Source organism: Cryptomeria japonica, chromosome 5 (genome assembly GCF_030272615.1).
Source record: "Cryptomeria japonica chromosome 5, Sugi_1.0, whole genome shotgun sequence".
NCBI lineage: Eukaryota > Viridiplantae > Streptophyta > Pinopsida > Cupressales > Cupressaceae > Cryptomeria > Cryptomeria japonica.
Window position 1 is genome coordinate 757,107,427 of NC_081409.1, and position 14,909 is coordinate 757,122,335.

Below are 14,909 nucleotides of genomic sequence, written 5' to 3' on the forward strand. Positions count from 1 at the left end.
ATTTTCTTTCTCAATTTGAAAACGGAAATTAAGATAAAGAAAATAAGCTGTGCACATCTAAAAGTCATAAACTTTCCATTTTTTCCCTTCAAGGAAAGTTGCCATTCTCAATCTCTCTTATCTTCATCTCCTCTCACTCGATCTTGGCCATTCATCCTTTGGGGATGAATTCAATCTTAGCCATTGATCAATCATGGATCTTCTATTTAAACCCATCTCTTCTTTTTCAACAACTACAATAGCAACTTCAAATTATAACATCATTAAGCTTTTGTAATTTGCATTTTGTGCACACTTAAAATAAATTTCATACTCTGATTTGTTGAGAAGGGCAATAAAGAAAATGTGAGATGGATGCAACATTGTTGGTTTGATTTCGTTTATTTGTATTTGATTTCATTTTCTCCATTGATTCAATTAAGGTTTTTTTGCAATTAATATGAGTTTTGTGGTTACAAAACTCATAATTTTCTTGTTCCATAGTTTCTAAATGTTATAAGGGCATTAATTATTCAAATATGCTTCTGATTCAGCTGTGTAGAAGTTTGGTTAGAATGTACTAGATATGCCTATGCTCGTAGAGCTCTATAAACTTACTTTTTTTTGTCAAAATACTTTTTAATATCAAAAGTCTTTTATTATCTTGAAATACTCTAATAATTAAGTAATTTTATAATTGTATTGAATTTGTTAATCCATTCAAAGTTGTGACAATCTTCTCTTCGTTATTATTTAATGAACTAGTTCTTTATAATTTCATAAATATTTAAATTGTAAATCTATTGATAATTATTTTGTGAAGTCTAATATTAAGAAATAATATATCAAGTGAATGATCTATGATTGTGCATTTAAGACTAGATTTCAAGTTAACCTTTTTTAAATTTTTTTAATTTAAAAAAGTAAATTTTAAATCTCCAAAACAACATCCTACTCCTAAGCTTTGCATACAGAAATATTTATACGGAGACACAATTAGAGGTTCCTTTTATGGTCGTTTCTAAGTTTGGAAAAAAAGGAGTAAACTCAATCGCAATAATCTTTGCAAAAATATACGAGGGCAGTTTAAATTAATGATTTAAGCTCATCTTCATTTGACTTTACGCATACAAATTAAAATACTTGAACAAGTAACAAGTAATAATATAATAATAAAGCTTTCGGAACTCAAGAGACCCAAAGATATAACAACATAAAGTCCTCCATTCCAATTTCCGATAATAAAATAATTAGAGACCCAAACAAAAGGAAAAACGAAAGTCCCCTTCTCGCAGACACCTTACCTCTTTTCTTACCTTTCGGCAAATCACACACTAAGTAGGGAATGACTTGAACTCCACAGCAGTAGTCAAAATTCATACCCTAGCTCCATTTTTTTGCCCCATCTATGGCGGGACTTTACAGTTCCCGCAAATTATTAACGAAAGCTGCCAAAATCTCTACAGAGCGATTCCAAATTTGTCAGATTTGGTGAAATTTACAGTGAATTGGTGGCTGCAGAGCGAAATTTAGTGGACTCTAGGGCTTCAATTTCAGAGCAGATTTATTTGTATTTATTTTCAAACCCTCAAAAGTCGAGGTGTATTATACGGTATGGTGGTGTACAATATACGATGAGATTCGCGTGGAGGGTTTGAAAGGGAGAAAAAGTTGTGATCATGAATACGAATACGTATAGCCTCTCGAATACTACGTATTCGGAGGTTGCGCTGTCCTTGCCCTTGCCGAATTTGCCTATATGCTTCGGAGCAAACAGCGAGGAGCTTGCTTTGTTCGAGGATGGAGATGGCCGTGCGGCCAAAAGGTCAGCTGTTTTAGCGCAGGCTGGGAAAATAGCGGAGCTGTTAAAATCTACGGATATCAGTTACTTGTAAGTGTTTTTGTCGAAGTAATTGTTAAAAATGTAGTTTATTATTTTGACAATTGTTAGAAACTTTTTTATTTATTTATAGTCTGCCACGTTAATGTTATCAAAACTGAGAGATATCATGTTATTTGAACTGGGAGATATCTTGTAAATGGAATTGAGAAGTCTTAGCAGTATGGATATTTGCATTTTATTTTTAGGAAAATTATTGTCATTTGTAAAATCTTTCCTAAATTTTTTTATTTGGATTAATTTAAAAATTTTTCTGATAGAAAATTTTGTGGCTAAGATCACTTACTTTGGACGGGCTTACGGTATCGGAAGAAATCATATATTGTCAAACCTAGGAAACTTCACATCATGGATTTGTTTAGTGGACAATATTTGCCATTTTCTTTTTTACATTATTACCTTTAGAATTGGCTAATGTGAAAAAAATTGTATGGTTCTATTTGCTTCAAAATTTTCTGCCTCTTATTTATACTCGCCTTTATTAGCACTTAAACTGATTTAAAAACAAAATGTATAAGCATTGGCATGTTTGCTAGGTGTTTTTGTGCTTAAATCACCTTTGATTCTGTATCGGGAATTTCTTACTTTTTATCAGTTCAGTGCTTATCTTTGGGCTTGATCAAGAATGAATTACTGTTCCTTATTCTTCATTGCCTAAGTATATTATCTTATATGAGTGTGCACTATTTGGGCTCTGAAAGTGAACAAAGACCGTTGAATAGGAAATGAATTAAGAGTTGTAGGTTTACTTGAATGCAATTCGTTCCCATTTGTGGGCAAGTGTTGTTAGGGCCTGAAGGAAAAACAACAGACAACCAATAAAATATTTTTAACAAGAGTCAAGCCACATGTTACTTGTGATAGCTTACTAAGACATAGGAAAAGATAAGAGAAAAGGTAAATTAAATAGTTTTGTATCCGTATTTACCACTACAAAAAACAAAAACTGGGGGTGAACTTTTAACACAATTGTCAAGAAGTATAAATCGTTGTGAAAAAAAATGCCTTTCAATTTGCCATATGTTTTGGAAATTGAAAAAAGTATTGAGAAATTTTAAATTTTGATGTTGATTCACTAGTGATTTGGGAATGGAATTATGATTGTTAATAAGTAATTACCCAATAATTTTTAGAATTTGTAGGGTATGTTTTAGAAAATATACCTTGTTTTATAGTGTACAACTTCGTTTTCTTTATTAGAAAAGCATGCCTCATCTAGTGAATTTGGCTTTGTTTTGTGTATTTGTTAAGGAATATGTTCATTTTGGTAAATTTCACATCTATAATTGCATTTCTCAAGGAATTATGTTATTTATTGTGAATTTGGAATTAATTTTGTATTTCTCAAGTAAATATGTTTAGTTCAATGAATTTTGATTTATTTTTATTTCTCGTGAAAATTTCTATAAAGGATGATTAAATGATGTTTAATGAATGTTATCTAATTTTTTGGCAAGGGAACAATGTTGGAAAGCTAGTATAAAGGTTCAAAAATAGAAGAATAGCGCAGAGAGAAATATTGATATTACAAAAGAGTTTGATAAGGGGATAGGCTTAAAGAAAAGGTTTTGCAAAAAGGTTATCAGAAATTGCAATTATGAGAGATATACATTGACCCTTAATCGGCACAACATATTAGAGGTGGAAAGTAAGAATTTTGAAATTGAGGAAAATATGACAATTCAAGTATTCTCTAAATGGTGTTTAAAGGCCTTACTATATTTTATGACATATTGGTTTCTTTGCCCATGCTCATTCAAAAGTTTTGTTGGCCTTGTTGGAACTAAACTTTGGTGAAGGGGGTTGTAATCAGTAATTTAAAGAAAATTAACAAAAAAATGGTTAGATTTTGATTCATCAAGTTTTGCATCCATGATAGGGGTTACTATGACGATGACTCTGTTGGGTACGCTCCTCCCATTCATGCCGTTGTGATAATGTAGGCCACTAGGGAGGAGGCAAGGTGCAAGGCCTGAGTGATTGTTGATAGAAAAGATGTCCCTTTGATGTGGCATCTAGGTTGAATGCTAGTTTAAGCTTGTATCATGCTTACAAAAAATAGATAGAATTTAGTCAACTTGTCCCTTTGAAGTTGATATAAGCAATGTCATCTTGAGCAACATTTTGAGAAATATCAATGTTAAAGTGTATTTCTAGTGCTTGAAAAGATGTTTATTAGTGTGAAGAAGCCAATTTCTTTTTATCAAAACACTTGGGAGATAGGATGACACTAATATAATTGATGGAGTCTTGCAATTGCATGTTAGCTTGCCACATTACCTATTGTCAATGTAGCCCCCTAACTTTCTTTGTTTCTTGATTGCTGTGGACTCTAGCTCTTTACCACATTGTTCCATGTAGCCATTCTTGATTGGTTTTGCATGACGATGGGCTTCAAAGGGTTGGCCCACCACAAGGTCACAATACATTGGAATGTTGACACGTGTCTTGAGCCCACATATGATTGCTTGTTCCTCTCAAGCACCGACTTTTACTAACAGATCCACATGGCACCTTGGTACACATTCACGGGGCCAAAAAAATAGCTGACCAAGAGGCTCCGATGGTACAAGATCTTGCCAAGTGTATATATATGTTCAAAATTATAAATTATAAAAACAATGATATTCGTAAATCTATAATTGCCAATAAATAGAATATTTAAATACCTCATATTCATAATTTGCAAAGATGATAATACTTGAGTATCAAAATGTCATTACACAATGAAAATTCAAATTACAATCGATATTAAATATTCATCTTTTTCTTCATCACAAGCTTCATGGTCAACATTTGGTTCAATTTCATTTGAACCACAATCAATTGAATTGTCACTCCCACTATTTATGTCAAGGGCTAAAGTTGTGTCATCTATAGAGACCTTGGCAAGCTATGCAATTGTAGTATCTAAATCAGTACACTCAGGGTTTAGATCCCAATTCCTTGTCACACCCTCATTGTATTCAAGTTTCTTATGTGACAAGAGATGAAGGTTGGAGTGTATGTAGACCAAATCCTCTACTTTTCTGGCACCCAAATGGTTGCGCTTGACCAAGTGGATGAAGAGGTATGTACTCCGATTTCACTTAGTTGAAGAAAAACTTGCAGCTTGTTGAGTTTGCATACAAAATTTATTATTTAATTTTATAATTTAAGAATCAAAACATAAAAGCTAAACTCAAAACATAAACTTCAAAATTATATTATTATAAAATATAATATATAGCATGATAGCATCAAATGGAAAATGAGAAAAATAAAAAATAAAAATATATACTTGGGAGAGAATTTTAATTGCAAAAGGTTGCAAGAAAATGGAGCCTTCATTGTGTATATACCACCATTCATCAACACTTTTCATATATTTGTCTAAAAGAGCAGAAGCATCATGATTTTTTGAAGTTAAACTTGCCCAAGACAATACTTTGGATTTCTTCATCTTTATATAGCTTTCTAAACGTGGCCTTATAGCCAGTTACAACCTTCCCATCTCTATATGGTTCCACCCTCTTTGGCAATGAAAGTACCTCTTTGCTATAATACTTTGGCCACAAAGTAAATGCTAAGAGATGTAAGGGGGCAGTCATTTTGTTCCAAGAGTCACCAATAAACTTTTGCACAATTTCGAAAAATGTTTCTGTTGGGTCATGTTCCTTGGCTTATATTATTACTCTTGTTTTCTTCACCATGGAGCCCATGCCATTAAAAATTTCACCTAAACATGGGCGATTAGTATCAACATACCTAATCATGCTCATGATGGGCTCAATGAAATTTAAAACATATTCCACACAAGCCCACCATTCATCATATATGATAAATGCTTTTACTTTTTGGGCTCTTTTTGTGCTTGATTGCTTCCATACACTTCACAAGCTGTTGATGACCATAGAACTCAAGGCTTCTTGCACCTTCACAAGTTGTCTTAAGGCGATTGTGTGAGATGCAAGTCATGTTTCTGCAACCTAACATAATATAAAAAATACATGTCACATATCAAGCAATAAAAAAATAAACATCAAAAAATTAAAAAAATATCTAAAAATAAAATTTAAATTACCTTCAACAACTCCAACTTGAATATGGTTTGTGACAGATGATGATTAGTCACAAACATTTGAATCACCTCGGCCTCCATGTAGACTTGTTTTACGGTTACCCATTCAATTTGTGTGCCAATCATTTTGCAATATCAAAATGAGTGATTGGATTGCACATGGTGTCCAAAAAATGTGACCATATGTAGCCTCCACTATATACCCAATTGCCCTACAATTTTTAGCGTTGTTTGTTATGACTTGGACAACATTTTCAGACTCCACCATTTCAATGGATTCTATGAGGATATTGACAATAAAATTTGCATCTTTTACTTGCCCCTTATAATCTGCTGCCTTCAAACGCATCACCCCTTTAGTCGACTCTATTTTTCATACCCAAGACTAACATAATCAGGAGGTGTATTGCAAAGGGTATTCACCATATCCCGCCAATAAGGTGATCTAACAATGCTGAAAGGAAGCCCGTGGCCATAAATGCACAGAGCAATGCTTTGATCGGCAACCTCTCTCACTTCATTTTTGTAGGCCTTGTCTAATGGGCCTCTTTTTTGTGAAACTGAAGCATTCTATTCTTTCAAAGATGGTGGCATTGGCATGAAAGAATGTGGGTCAGTTAGCTGTGTGAAGCCAATAGGAGGTTTCTGCAAGCTTTTCTTGACAAGAGGATGTGCAGTAGCCTTTGATCTATTACTTCTCATGTTGGCGTCCTCTTGTTCTTTAACATAAACCGATATTAGTTCCTTTGGCAACCCTTTTTTATTTGGTCCCGATCAAACTTTTATTCCTTGTAAAGGGATGAAGCATAATTGAGCTTTCGCTCGAAAATATGAGCTCTTATACTCTTTTCCACAATGGTTACATGGCTAAAGGAAATTGCCACCACTAGGAATCTGATGAATCAAGAGGCGACACTACATCAAATATAAAAAAACTCTCTTCATTTTGGGCAACCAAACTAGTACTTCCAAGCATTTTTTATGAACCTAAAATGAAAATCATTACCAACTAAAAACACTACATTAAAAAAAAATTGGCATTATGCATTAAAAGCTCAAAAAGATGTTCAAAACTTACTAATCTTTTTAAAATAACTTGAATTTTAAAAAAAAATTGAAAAATCTTGAAAAAATTAATAAAACTTAAAAAAATGAAAGATCTACTCACCCTTGATGGCTAAATCTTTCTTGTGCAATGATTTGTAAGCTCTTGGTGTATGTCTTACTCTTTTGTAGTCTTAACCTTCGAACAAAAATGAAGCAACCTTCAAAACCCAACAATGGGCAGCGTAGTTGGCTAAGGGCTTTTGGGTTCTTCCCATATAGGTCCCAAGGTCGATTTTCGCTGGCCAGATTGAACCAATGTACATGGTTTGCAGGCGACTGCGCACATATCTAGGGGATTAGTCTCGCCTCATCTTGCCCCATTGGCACCCCAACTTGGCAAAAAGTAAGCCCAAGGCAAGGTCTGGTGGGAAATGCTGGGATGAGTCGCAGGTATACCTCTATGGCAAATGAAAAAAAACCAATGGCAGTTTGGAGAAAAGAAATGCCCTTCTTGGTGCTTTGTGTTTGTCAAATGACATGCAAACACCAAATTACAAGCACTTTAGGGTGAATGCAGTCATTGAGGGGGTACGAAATATATAATTTGTTTTTTGGTTAAAAAACCAACTTTTTTGGACGTCCCAAGCTGTGGGTTCACCTGGGTACACCAAGGGTACTGCCTGGGCTTCTTGGTACGCTGTAGGTCCTTCATAAAAGGACCTAAATGTATTGGGACACCTAGGTGGTACCTTGGACGTACCCAAACGGGGATCGATACTGGATCAGGACTCATATCATATTGGTGCGTGTACTCGGGCTTGGTTACAGGTACCTGGTAATTGTTGATTTCCCTTGCCATCCCCTAAAAAAGGCCTGCTGTTATCTGCTGTCTTGGAAACTTGTCCTCCCATTTCTTGTTGTTCACGACCTGGAAACTTCGTGTAAAATAGGAAAATATTAAATTTAAAAGTGAGAAATAAAGGCAAAAGCAAAACTGTGTGGCTGTGAGTAGGAAGAGGAGTAACAAAGAAGAGGAGTTTGAAAAACAGGAGTGATTCTGGACACTCTATGACAATGTGTAGGGATGCTGCAATAAATTTGTATGCTGCTTCAATCTTGTGTATGCTGTTATAGTTGATGCTGTTGGGTGGGAGTGAATTATGAAGTAACAACTGTCAACACACATTGTATGAATATTAACCTAGTTTTTAAATAAAATGGTAGTTTAATATAGTTCTCACTTTTTTAATATTATTTATAGTATTATAAAGTATACTCTAATATCTAAAACCTAAAATAGATATTTAAAGTGCACTTTAAATATAAAGTTTTGTATGTCAAACAATAGAATTGTAGATTGTGTGATAATACTGTGTATGTCAAACAAGGAAAGGTGCAGCAGTATGTAGTATGTACTGCTCCAAGCAAGGAAGACATTCAAGGACAAAAGTAAGACACAAATTTTACCTTTCAAAGATTTACAGTTAGATCCACTTTGTAGAATTTCACAACTCCATCCTAATTCGCTATCATGGATAGGAATACATCAATTGCAGAAAGCATTTCTAGGATTCAAGCATTACATATCTATAACATGGAAGAACAAAATCAAATAGAAGAAGATGGGAATTTTAAATTTCTTGACATATGTAAATTGGATCTTTATCTAGATAATGGAATGAAAGCTTGGATGTTGAAATGTGTAAAACAATTAGAATTGAACTTGATGGTTAAGGGAATTAGTATTGGACCAATTTATTTAACCTTTTGTCGCTGCTGAAGAGGTTAATAAATGGAAAGCCAAAGGCTATTTCCATATTCATTTTTCATACATAGATTGTATAGTCCATTTTTATTTTTATTATGATATAGGTGTAGAGTATTTGGGTTCATTGTTTGAACTTGATACTAGATGTTTTACTTGGAACCAAGAACCAAGCTATAGAGTCGCAATTTAAAGGAAAGCTTCATGCAAATGATAAAGGCTTTGTTAGATGAAACTCACTTTATCACTAGTACATTTATAACACATTCCATCTATGGCTCCATATAAAAGGTGCTATGCTTGCTCCATGATTTGTCTATGTAGCTATCTGAGATAGATGCATATTTAGGTTACTAAATACAATCTTTCTGCCCACAAATTTCCCTCAACTAGTAAGATTGCTTTCAAGCTCCAAAAATCTTAATAGATTGTCGCTGACACATTGATCATATAGGCTTCCAAATATGATTTTCAATAATTCAAAAAATAGGTAATGTTTCTGTACCTATCTTATCAAAAAATCCTTATGTTACTATGAGGAGAACCTCTACCATTAATCTATTAACTCTCTGAGATGAATCTATAGAAGAAATTACCCTTGCCAGACCACCATTTCCATTTATGGGTAATAATCAATTATCCACTGAAAGGTCAAGCATCAGTAAAAAGCCTTACACCCATTATGATTAGTTAGATCTTCCTTCCATAAATCCATATTTGTGCACATCTCCCATGGCAACCATTTCAGACCTCTGCAATAACCTCCAATTGGTGAACCTTTTCGGCAAAACAAGTTATCCTAAGGTTAGCACTCACTCAAAAGGTTGAAGAGAAGGAATAAATCGATGATTACGGATTAGAGGTGAAGTCAGTCAATGCAGTGAATAGGGAAAGAAACTTGCCAAGAAAAAGGTAGAAAAAAGAACTGAATATGAAATTCAGATAAATTACAAAAAGCAAAAGCTTGTAAGTAATGAATTAGGTAGGTTGCAAACCCTAGGCGGATTTATATTGTTAAATACAGATAAAAAACTTAGGGGAACTTATAAATCTAGGCTTTCTTTAGAAATCAGAACTAGCTAGGAAAACTCTGAAGTCTAATGAAACTTGCTAGCACAATGGAACTTGTTTGTTCAAGATAAGGTTGAACATGTAAACACCAAGTCTCAAAAAACAAGACATCATTGTCTGTAAATTTCATGCTCTAGATTCTTTCAATAGGCAGTAGATGGGGATATTTTCTTAAATTTTATAAATCTTCTATGATATAAAAAACTATTTTCTTTAATCATAATTGTAATTGATCATCAAAAGCAAGCCGATTAGATGACAATGGCAATTAAAAATGGTCAGAAGCCATTGTTAGTAGAAATTAATGATCACAAATCTACAGTATTCTGAGCTGCCTCTAAACTAGATAAACTTGGAGCATATGCTAAAAAAATCTATGTTATAGAATTGACAAGAAAACCTTGTGACCCAGTTATGGTTTGTTGCAGAATCAAGCATGATAAACTTTTTAAGGACTGGAATCGTTAGGAATTGTTGACATCCGTATCTAGGCAATTTTAGGTTGGAGGAATGATTTCCATTTAGCTTTAGCATTTCAGCATTGAACTTGCAGTAATTGGGAAAGCTGAAATCCTTTTGATGAAAGGTAGGATGCAGCCAATGTTCATTCTGATATTTTCCATCTTAATAGTGTGGGTGATGATCTCTAGAACTTAGTGGTGAAAATCATTTTGTCAATCACAAGTGTAGACATAATCTACCCTATCTGCCTACGACATGTGTTGGAATTGGTTCATGTCAGTCTAGAACTTAGTGGTGAAAATCATTTTGTCAATCACAAGTGTAGACATAATCTACCCTATCTGCCCATGACATGTGTTGGAATTGGTTTATGTTAGTTTTTTATGGTTGTCCAACTTGAAAGAAACATTCCAATTGTTCATATTCATTTGCCCAATATAGTTTTTTGACTGCTATTAGAATGCATGGGAGGGAGGAGCATGCGCAAAGGAAGCTTGATCCTCTCCCTCCTTTTTTTAAATTATAAGTTTTACCTCCAAGTTTTTGGTATTAAATTTGGAATATTTTATTTTTAAATTTATATTTTAACTATTAATTATTAATATTTTTTTAATGCCAAGAGGCATTCTACAATGGGAGCAAGGGTGGATTGTAATGGTGTGAGCTTGTTAACAAAAACATTTACCTTTTATCTTAAAATTGATGGCCATTTTCATGTAAAAATATAATATTTCTAAAATAAGTAATACATTAATAAATGATTTTTAAATGTAGATATAATAAAATTTATGTGTTTGTATAGTAAATAAAATAGTTTTGAAGTAAAAATAAATAAATTCTAAGTAACAAGAAAAACTCTAAATTGATATCTCTTAAATTTTTTTCAGATAGATGTATTTAAGATATCTACAAGTCATATTATATATATATGTTTTTTATACGGACATACCTGTAAGGCTGGAACACACCTGACCAACCTTTAAAATGTAATGTGCCCATTTTAATTCCTTAAGTTTCAAGTCCTAACACATAGAATATAAACCTGTACAATTGATTATTAATAGAAATTCCTGATTTTTAACTTGTTGATTTAATAATTATTGTCAAAATTAAATTTATTAAATTGCTTTGGATAAACAGAAATCTGCCCAGACATTTATCAGGTATTATTTTCTTTAGTATTGTCAGTTTTCTTCAAGTCTACAGTAGTTTAATGCTTTTGGTAAACAATTTCTTAATCTGTTTGAGTCGGGTTTTGTCCACAATCTCAACAAGGAAAACAAAAGGGTTTTTGCCCTTCAATTTCTGCCGTTAGGGGTTTTGTCCTCAAGTTAAATGAACCGCAGTGCCATGCTCTAAAGTATTGGAAAATTCAAGATCATCTACATTTGCACAGTGGAAAATACAAATAATGTTTATATTATTGAGAGTTACATTTGAATGTGTACAATATTGCGTTTATAAAGCATTTCAAACATAACTCCTTGAACTACCAACTTACAGGAATGTAACTAATTTATGCTGATTGAAACTGTACTATCCATTTTTTGAAATAGGATTTATTAATAATAAGTAATAATAATAAAATTAAAATATAAAAAAGGAAAATAAAATATAATATAATTGAAATTTAATTAAGTTTAATGAAGGGTCAAAAGGCATGAAATGAAGCATTGTGACTCTTAAACATTAGATATAAAAGGGAGAAAAGTTCATTTGAAAGGGGATATGGAGGAAGCAAGAAAGGATGGCACATGGGAATCAAGGAAGGATTAATAGAAGAGGAAAGGAATGGGAAGAAAATAAGGAAGTGACTCTTTTAATGGGCAGAAATGATGAAGGGTTGCAACTCTTTCAAGGGGTTGTAGTTGTGAAGGGTTGTGACTTTCAAAGGGCAGAAATGATGAAGGGCTGTACTCTTTCAAAAGGTGGTTAACTGTGAAAGGTTGTGACTCTTTCAAAGGGTGGTAATTGTGAAAGGTTGTGACCCTTGGTGAAGAGGTGTAACTCTCCCTCACATTGGAAGGTATAAAGGGGAAAAGGTTTCATTTGAGGAGGATATCCAAGGGAGATCCATTTGGAAAATAATTTATTATTCTCAAAAGGAAGCAATAGAGGGTGGTGACTGAATTCTTATGAAAGGTGGTGACCCTTTCACCAATAAAGTATAGAGGAGAAATCATTCCAAGCATTCAAGGATCACTTATCAATCATCACTCATGAATCCACAAAGCAATCACCAATTACCAAATCAAGCAAACAATTAATCAACAAATTATTTAATTAAATCAGCATTCATTCAATCATAATTCACCAGTATATCAAACCAGGATTCATTACATCATCAATCATGAATCATCTAATCAACAATCACTTAATCATCACTCGCCAATACCTCAAATCATACAATGAAAGGAATTCATTCAATCATTTAATTGCTCGTACAAATATCAATCATTCAACAACAATCCATGAAGAAGCAAGATAGAATAAATCAAGTCTTATTTGGGATTAAGTTCAGAAAAAGCAGATAAGGAGAGCAGCATAAAAGAAATAAGTGAATGAAGTAAAAAAGTAAAGAAATTTAAAGGATTAATAAAATATATCTATTATTCTGGCTTTAAATTAGAATAATAAATTCTGCATGTAGGTTTATAATATGTTATTACTTATCAAAGATGTATATTGTGATTTATGAATAAATTAGGTAAGATGATTATATTATGTGAATTTCATAACTGCAAACTAATTATAGTCTCAGTGAAATGTTTTATGTGGAATCCAAAGGAATAAAATGCAAATAGAAAGGTGTTTTGAGCCTTTCGAGTCATGAGTGGTGAGGGAGTTGCCCTACCCTACAACAAGCATGCCACCCTAAGTTGTCCTACCCTGCAACACGCACACCACCCTAAGTTGTCCTACCCTGCAACACGCACACCACCCTTTAACAATATAGATGCTAAAGAGAGTAAGAGAAAGAGAGAGGATACCCTTATTGACTCCAACAATACTCCTCATAAAGCTAGAGAAATTGTGAGAGGAAAGGGATGTTGGAAGTGAATCATGAAGATCTATCAAAATTGGAGTGGGCAAGTAAATTTGTTAAGAAGAGAAATGAATTTGCAAATTTATACTTGACTTTGAGCTTATATCACAGATTTACAACCATGAATTTATTTTTGAATCTGAAGTAAGATCTGTTTTTGTTCATAACTTTGGAGAGGGAGATAGAGGAGAAGGCAACATTAAGAAAAGTTGTGGTTAGTGATGAGTGGACAAACTCTAAGCTTTTCAAGGAAGGCATTGGAAGATGTTGAAGGAATCTTCTTGAGAAATGTGTTTTAGGTTAGGTGCTGAAAAAAATCTTTTAGTGTGAGCCAATTTTGAAAATGTTGAGAATAGTTGATTGTGGGAAATCTTATTGGGCGTTGTGTTTGAAGATAGAGATAGAGCAAAGGAAGGGATTTAAAGAGTTTTAGAAAAGAAGGAAGAAGTTCAATATATTTGTGTCATTGTGGACAAGCAATACTATATGCTTCATAGTCCTTTGCATGCACTAACTCTCTCTTCAAATATGAAGTTATTTGAGGTTGATTGCAATGAAGCTGTGGAGAAAAAAGGGGCTTATTGGCAACAATAGTTTGGTTGGTTGTTGATGAAAATGAGAAGGAAAAGGTGGTATAACAGCTTATCACTTTTAAGAATGGAGAGGTTGTTTGGTCTCAATGAGGCAAAAATGGACAAGATGAGGATGGAGCCCTATAAATGGTGGTAGACTTATGGGGTTTCTATTCTAGAGTGTTGTTTGTAACTAGGTAAGATGGGTTCGGATTGCCTTAAGGCAACATCCGAACCCATATAGGACTGGATCCTAAAAGGGGTAACCTGCTCCCAAGTTAAGGTCAGGCCCTTTAACCTTCACGCCACCCTAAAATACACCACGCCTCAATAAATAAATTGGCGCCAAAAGGAGGAAGGCTGACTTGGATTTAATAAAGGTTAAGACACATATAAAAAAAGTCAACTTGCAAATACAATCATTCACTTCATCTCTCATGCAATCAGCGAAATAGCTCTGCAATTGAAGGTGCGAAATAAAGGAGAGGATTGTGCGAACTTGTTCAAAGAGATAGAAGTCATTTGGTATTCCTTGATGAAGACTTGGTGTATTTAGAAGGGCAAATCTGATATGATAAAAGGAATCAGATCTGAAGAGTCAAGCTAAGTATTGTATTGATGCAATTAAGATTGAATACATAATCTGACCTGTGGGTCTTTAGTGCTGGGTTTTTCCTCCTTGGAGGTTTTCCCAGGGTATTTGTGTTGTTCTCTTGCTCTCTTGTTTTCATTCTTGCATCTACTTGATTATGGTTTACTTAATGCGAGCAAATAATTAAATGTTAGAAATCTGATTACTGATCTAGGTCACAAAATTAACATGGTATCAAAGCCAAGTTTTAATCAGAGGATGCCATAAGTTCATCTTTATCTCTTCAATGGGTATTTTTGAGGATGCCATATGTGAAGCATTGAAGATTTTACTTTATTTAAGAAATCATCCCGTGCTAATTCATTGCAAAAGAGGGAAGTGTCCTACAAGTTGTTTGATAGCATGCCTACGCAAA

General features: G+C 33.6%; 1 protein-coding gene across 5 annotated transcripts in view; it reads left to right on the forward strand.

The window, feature by feature from the left end:
• Positions 1-1,223: 1,223 nt before the first annotated feature.
• LOC131036497 (sister chromatid cohesion protein SCC2) overlaps positions 1,224-14,909 on the forward strand; it is a 100,613-nt gene continuing 86,927 nt past the window's right edge. For 2 of the 5 annotated variants that reach the window (XM_057968395.2, XM_057968397.2), the window contains exon 1: positions 1,226-1,870. In XM_057968395.2, coding sequence (XP_057824378.2) covers positions 1,659-1,870 — 212 coding nt within the window. In that variant the 5' untranslated portion in view covers positions 1,226-1,658. Of the gene's footprint in view, positions 1,871-14,909 lie in introns of all 5 variants that reach the window. The other 3 variants (XM_059221721.1, XM_057968394.2, XM_057968396.2) reach the window with 3 other exon arrangements.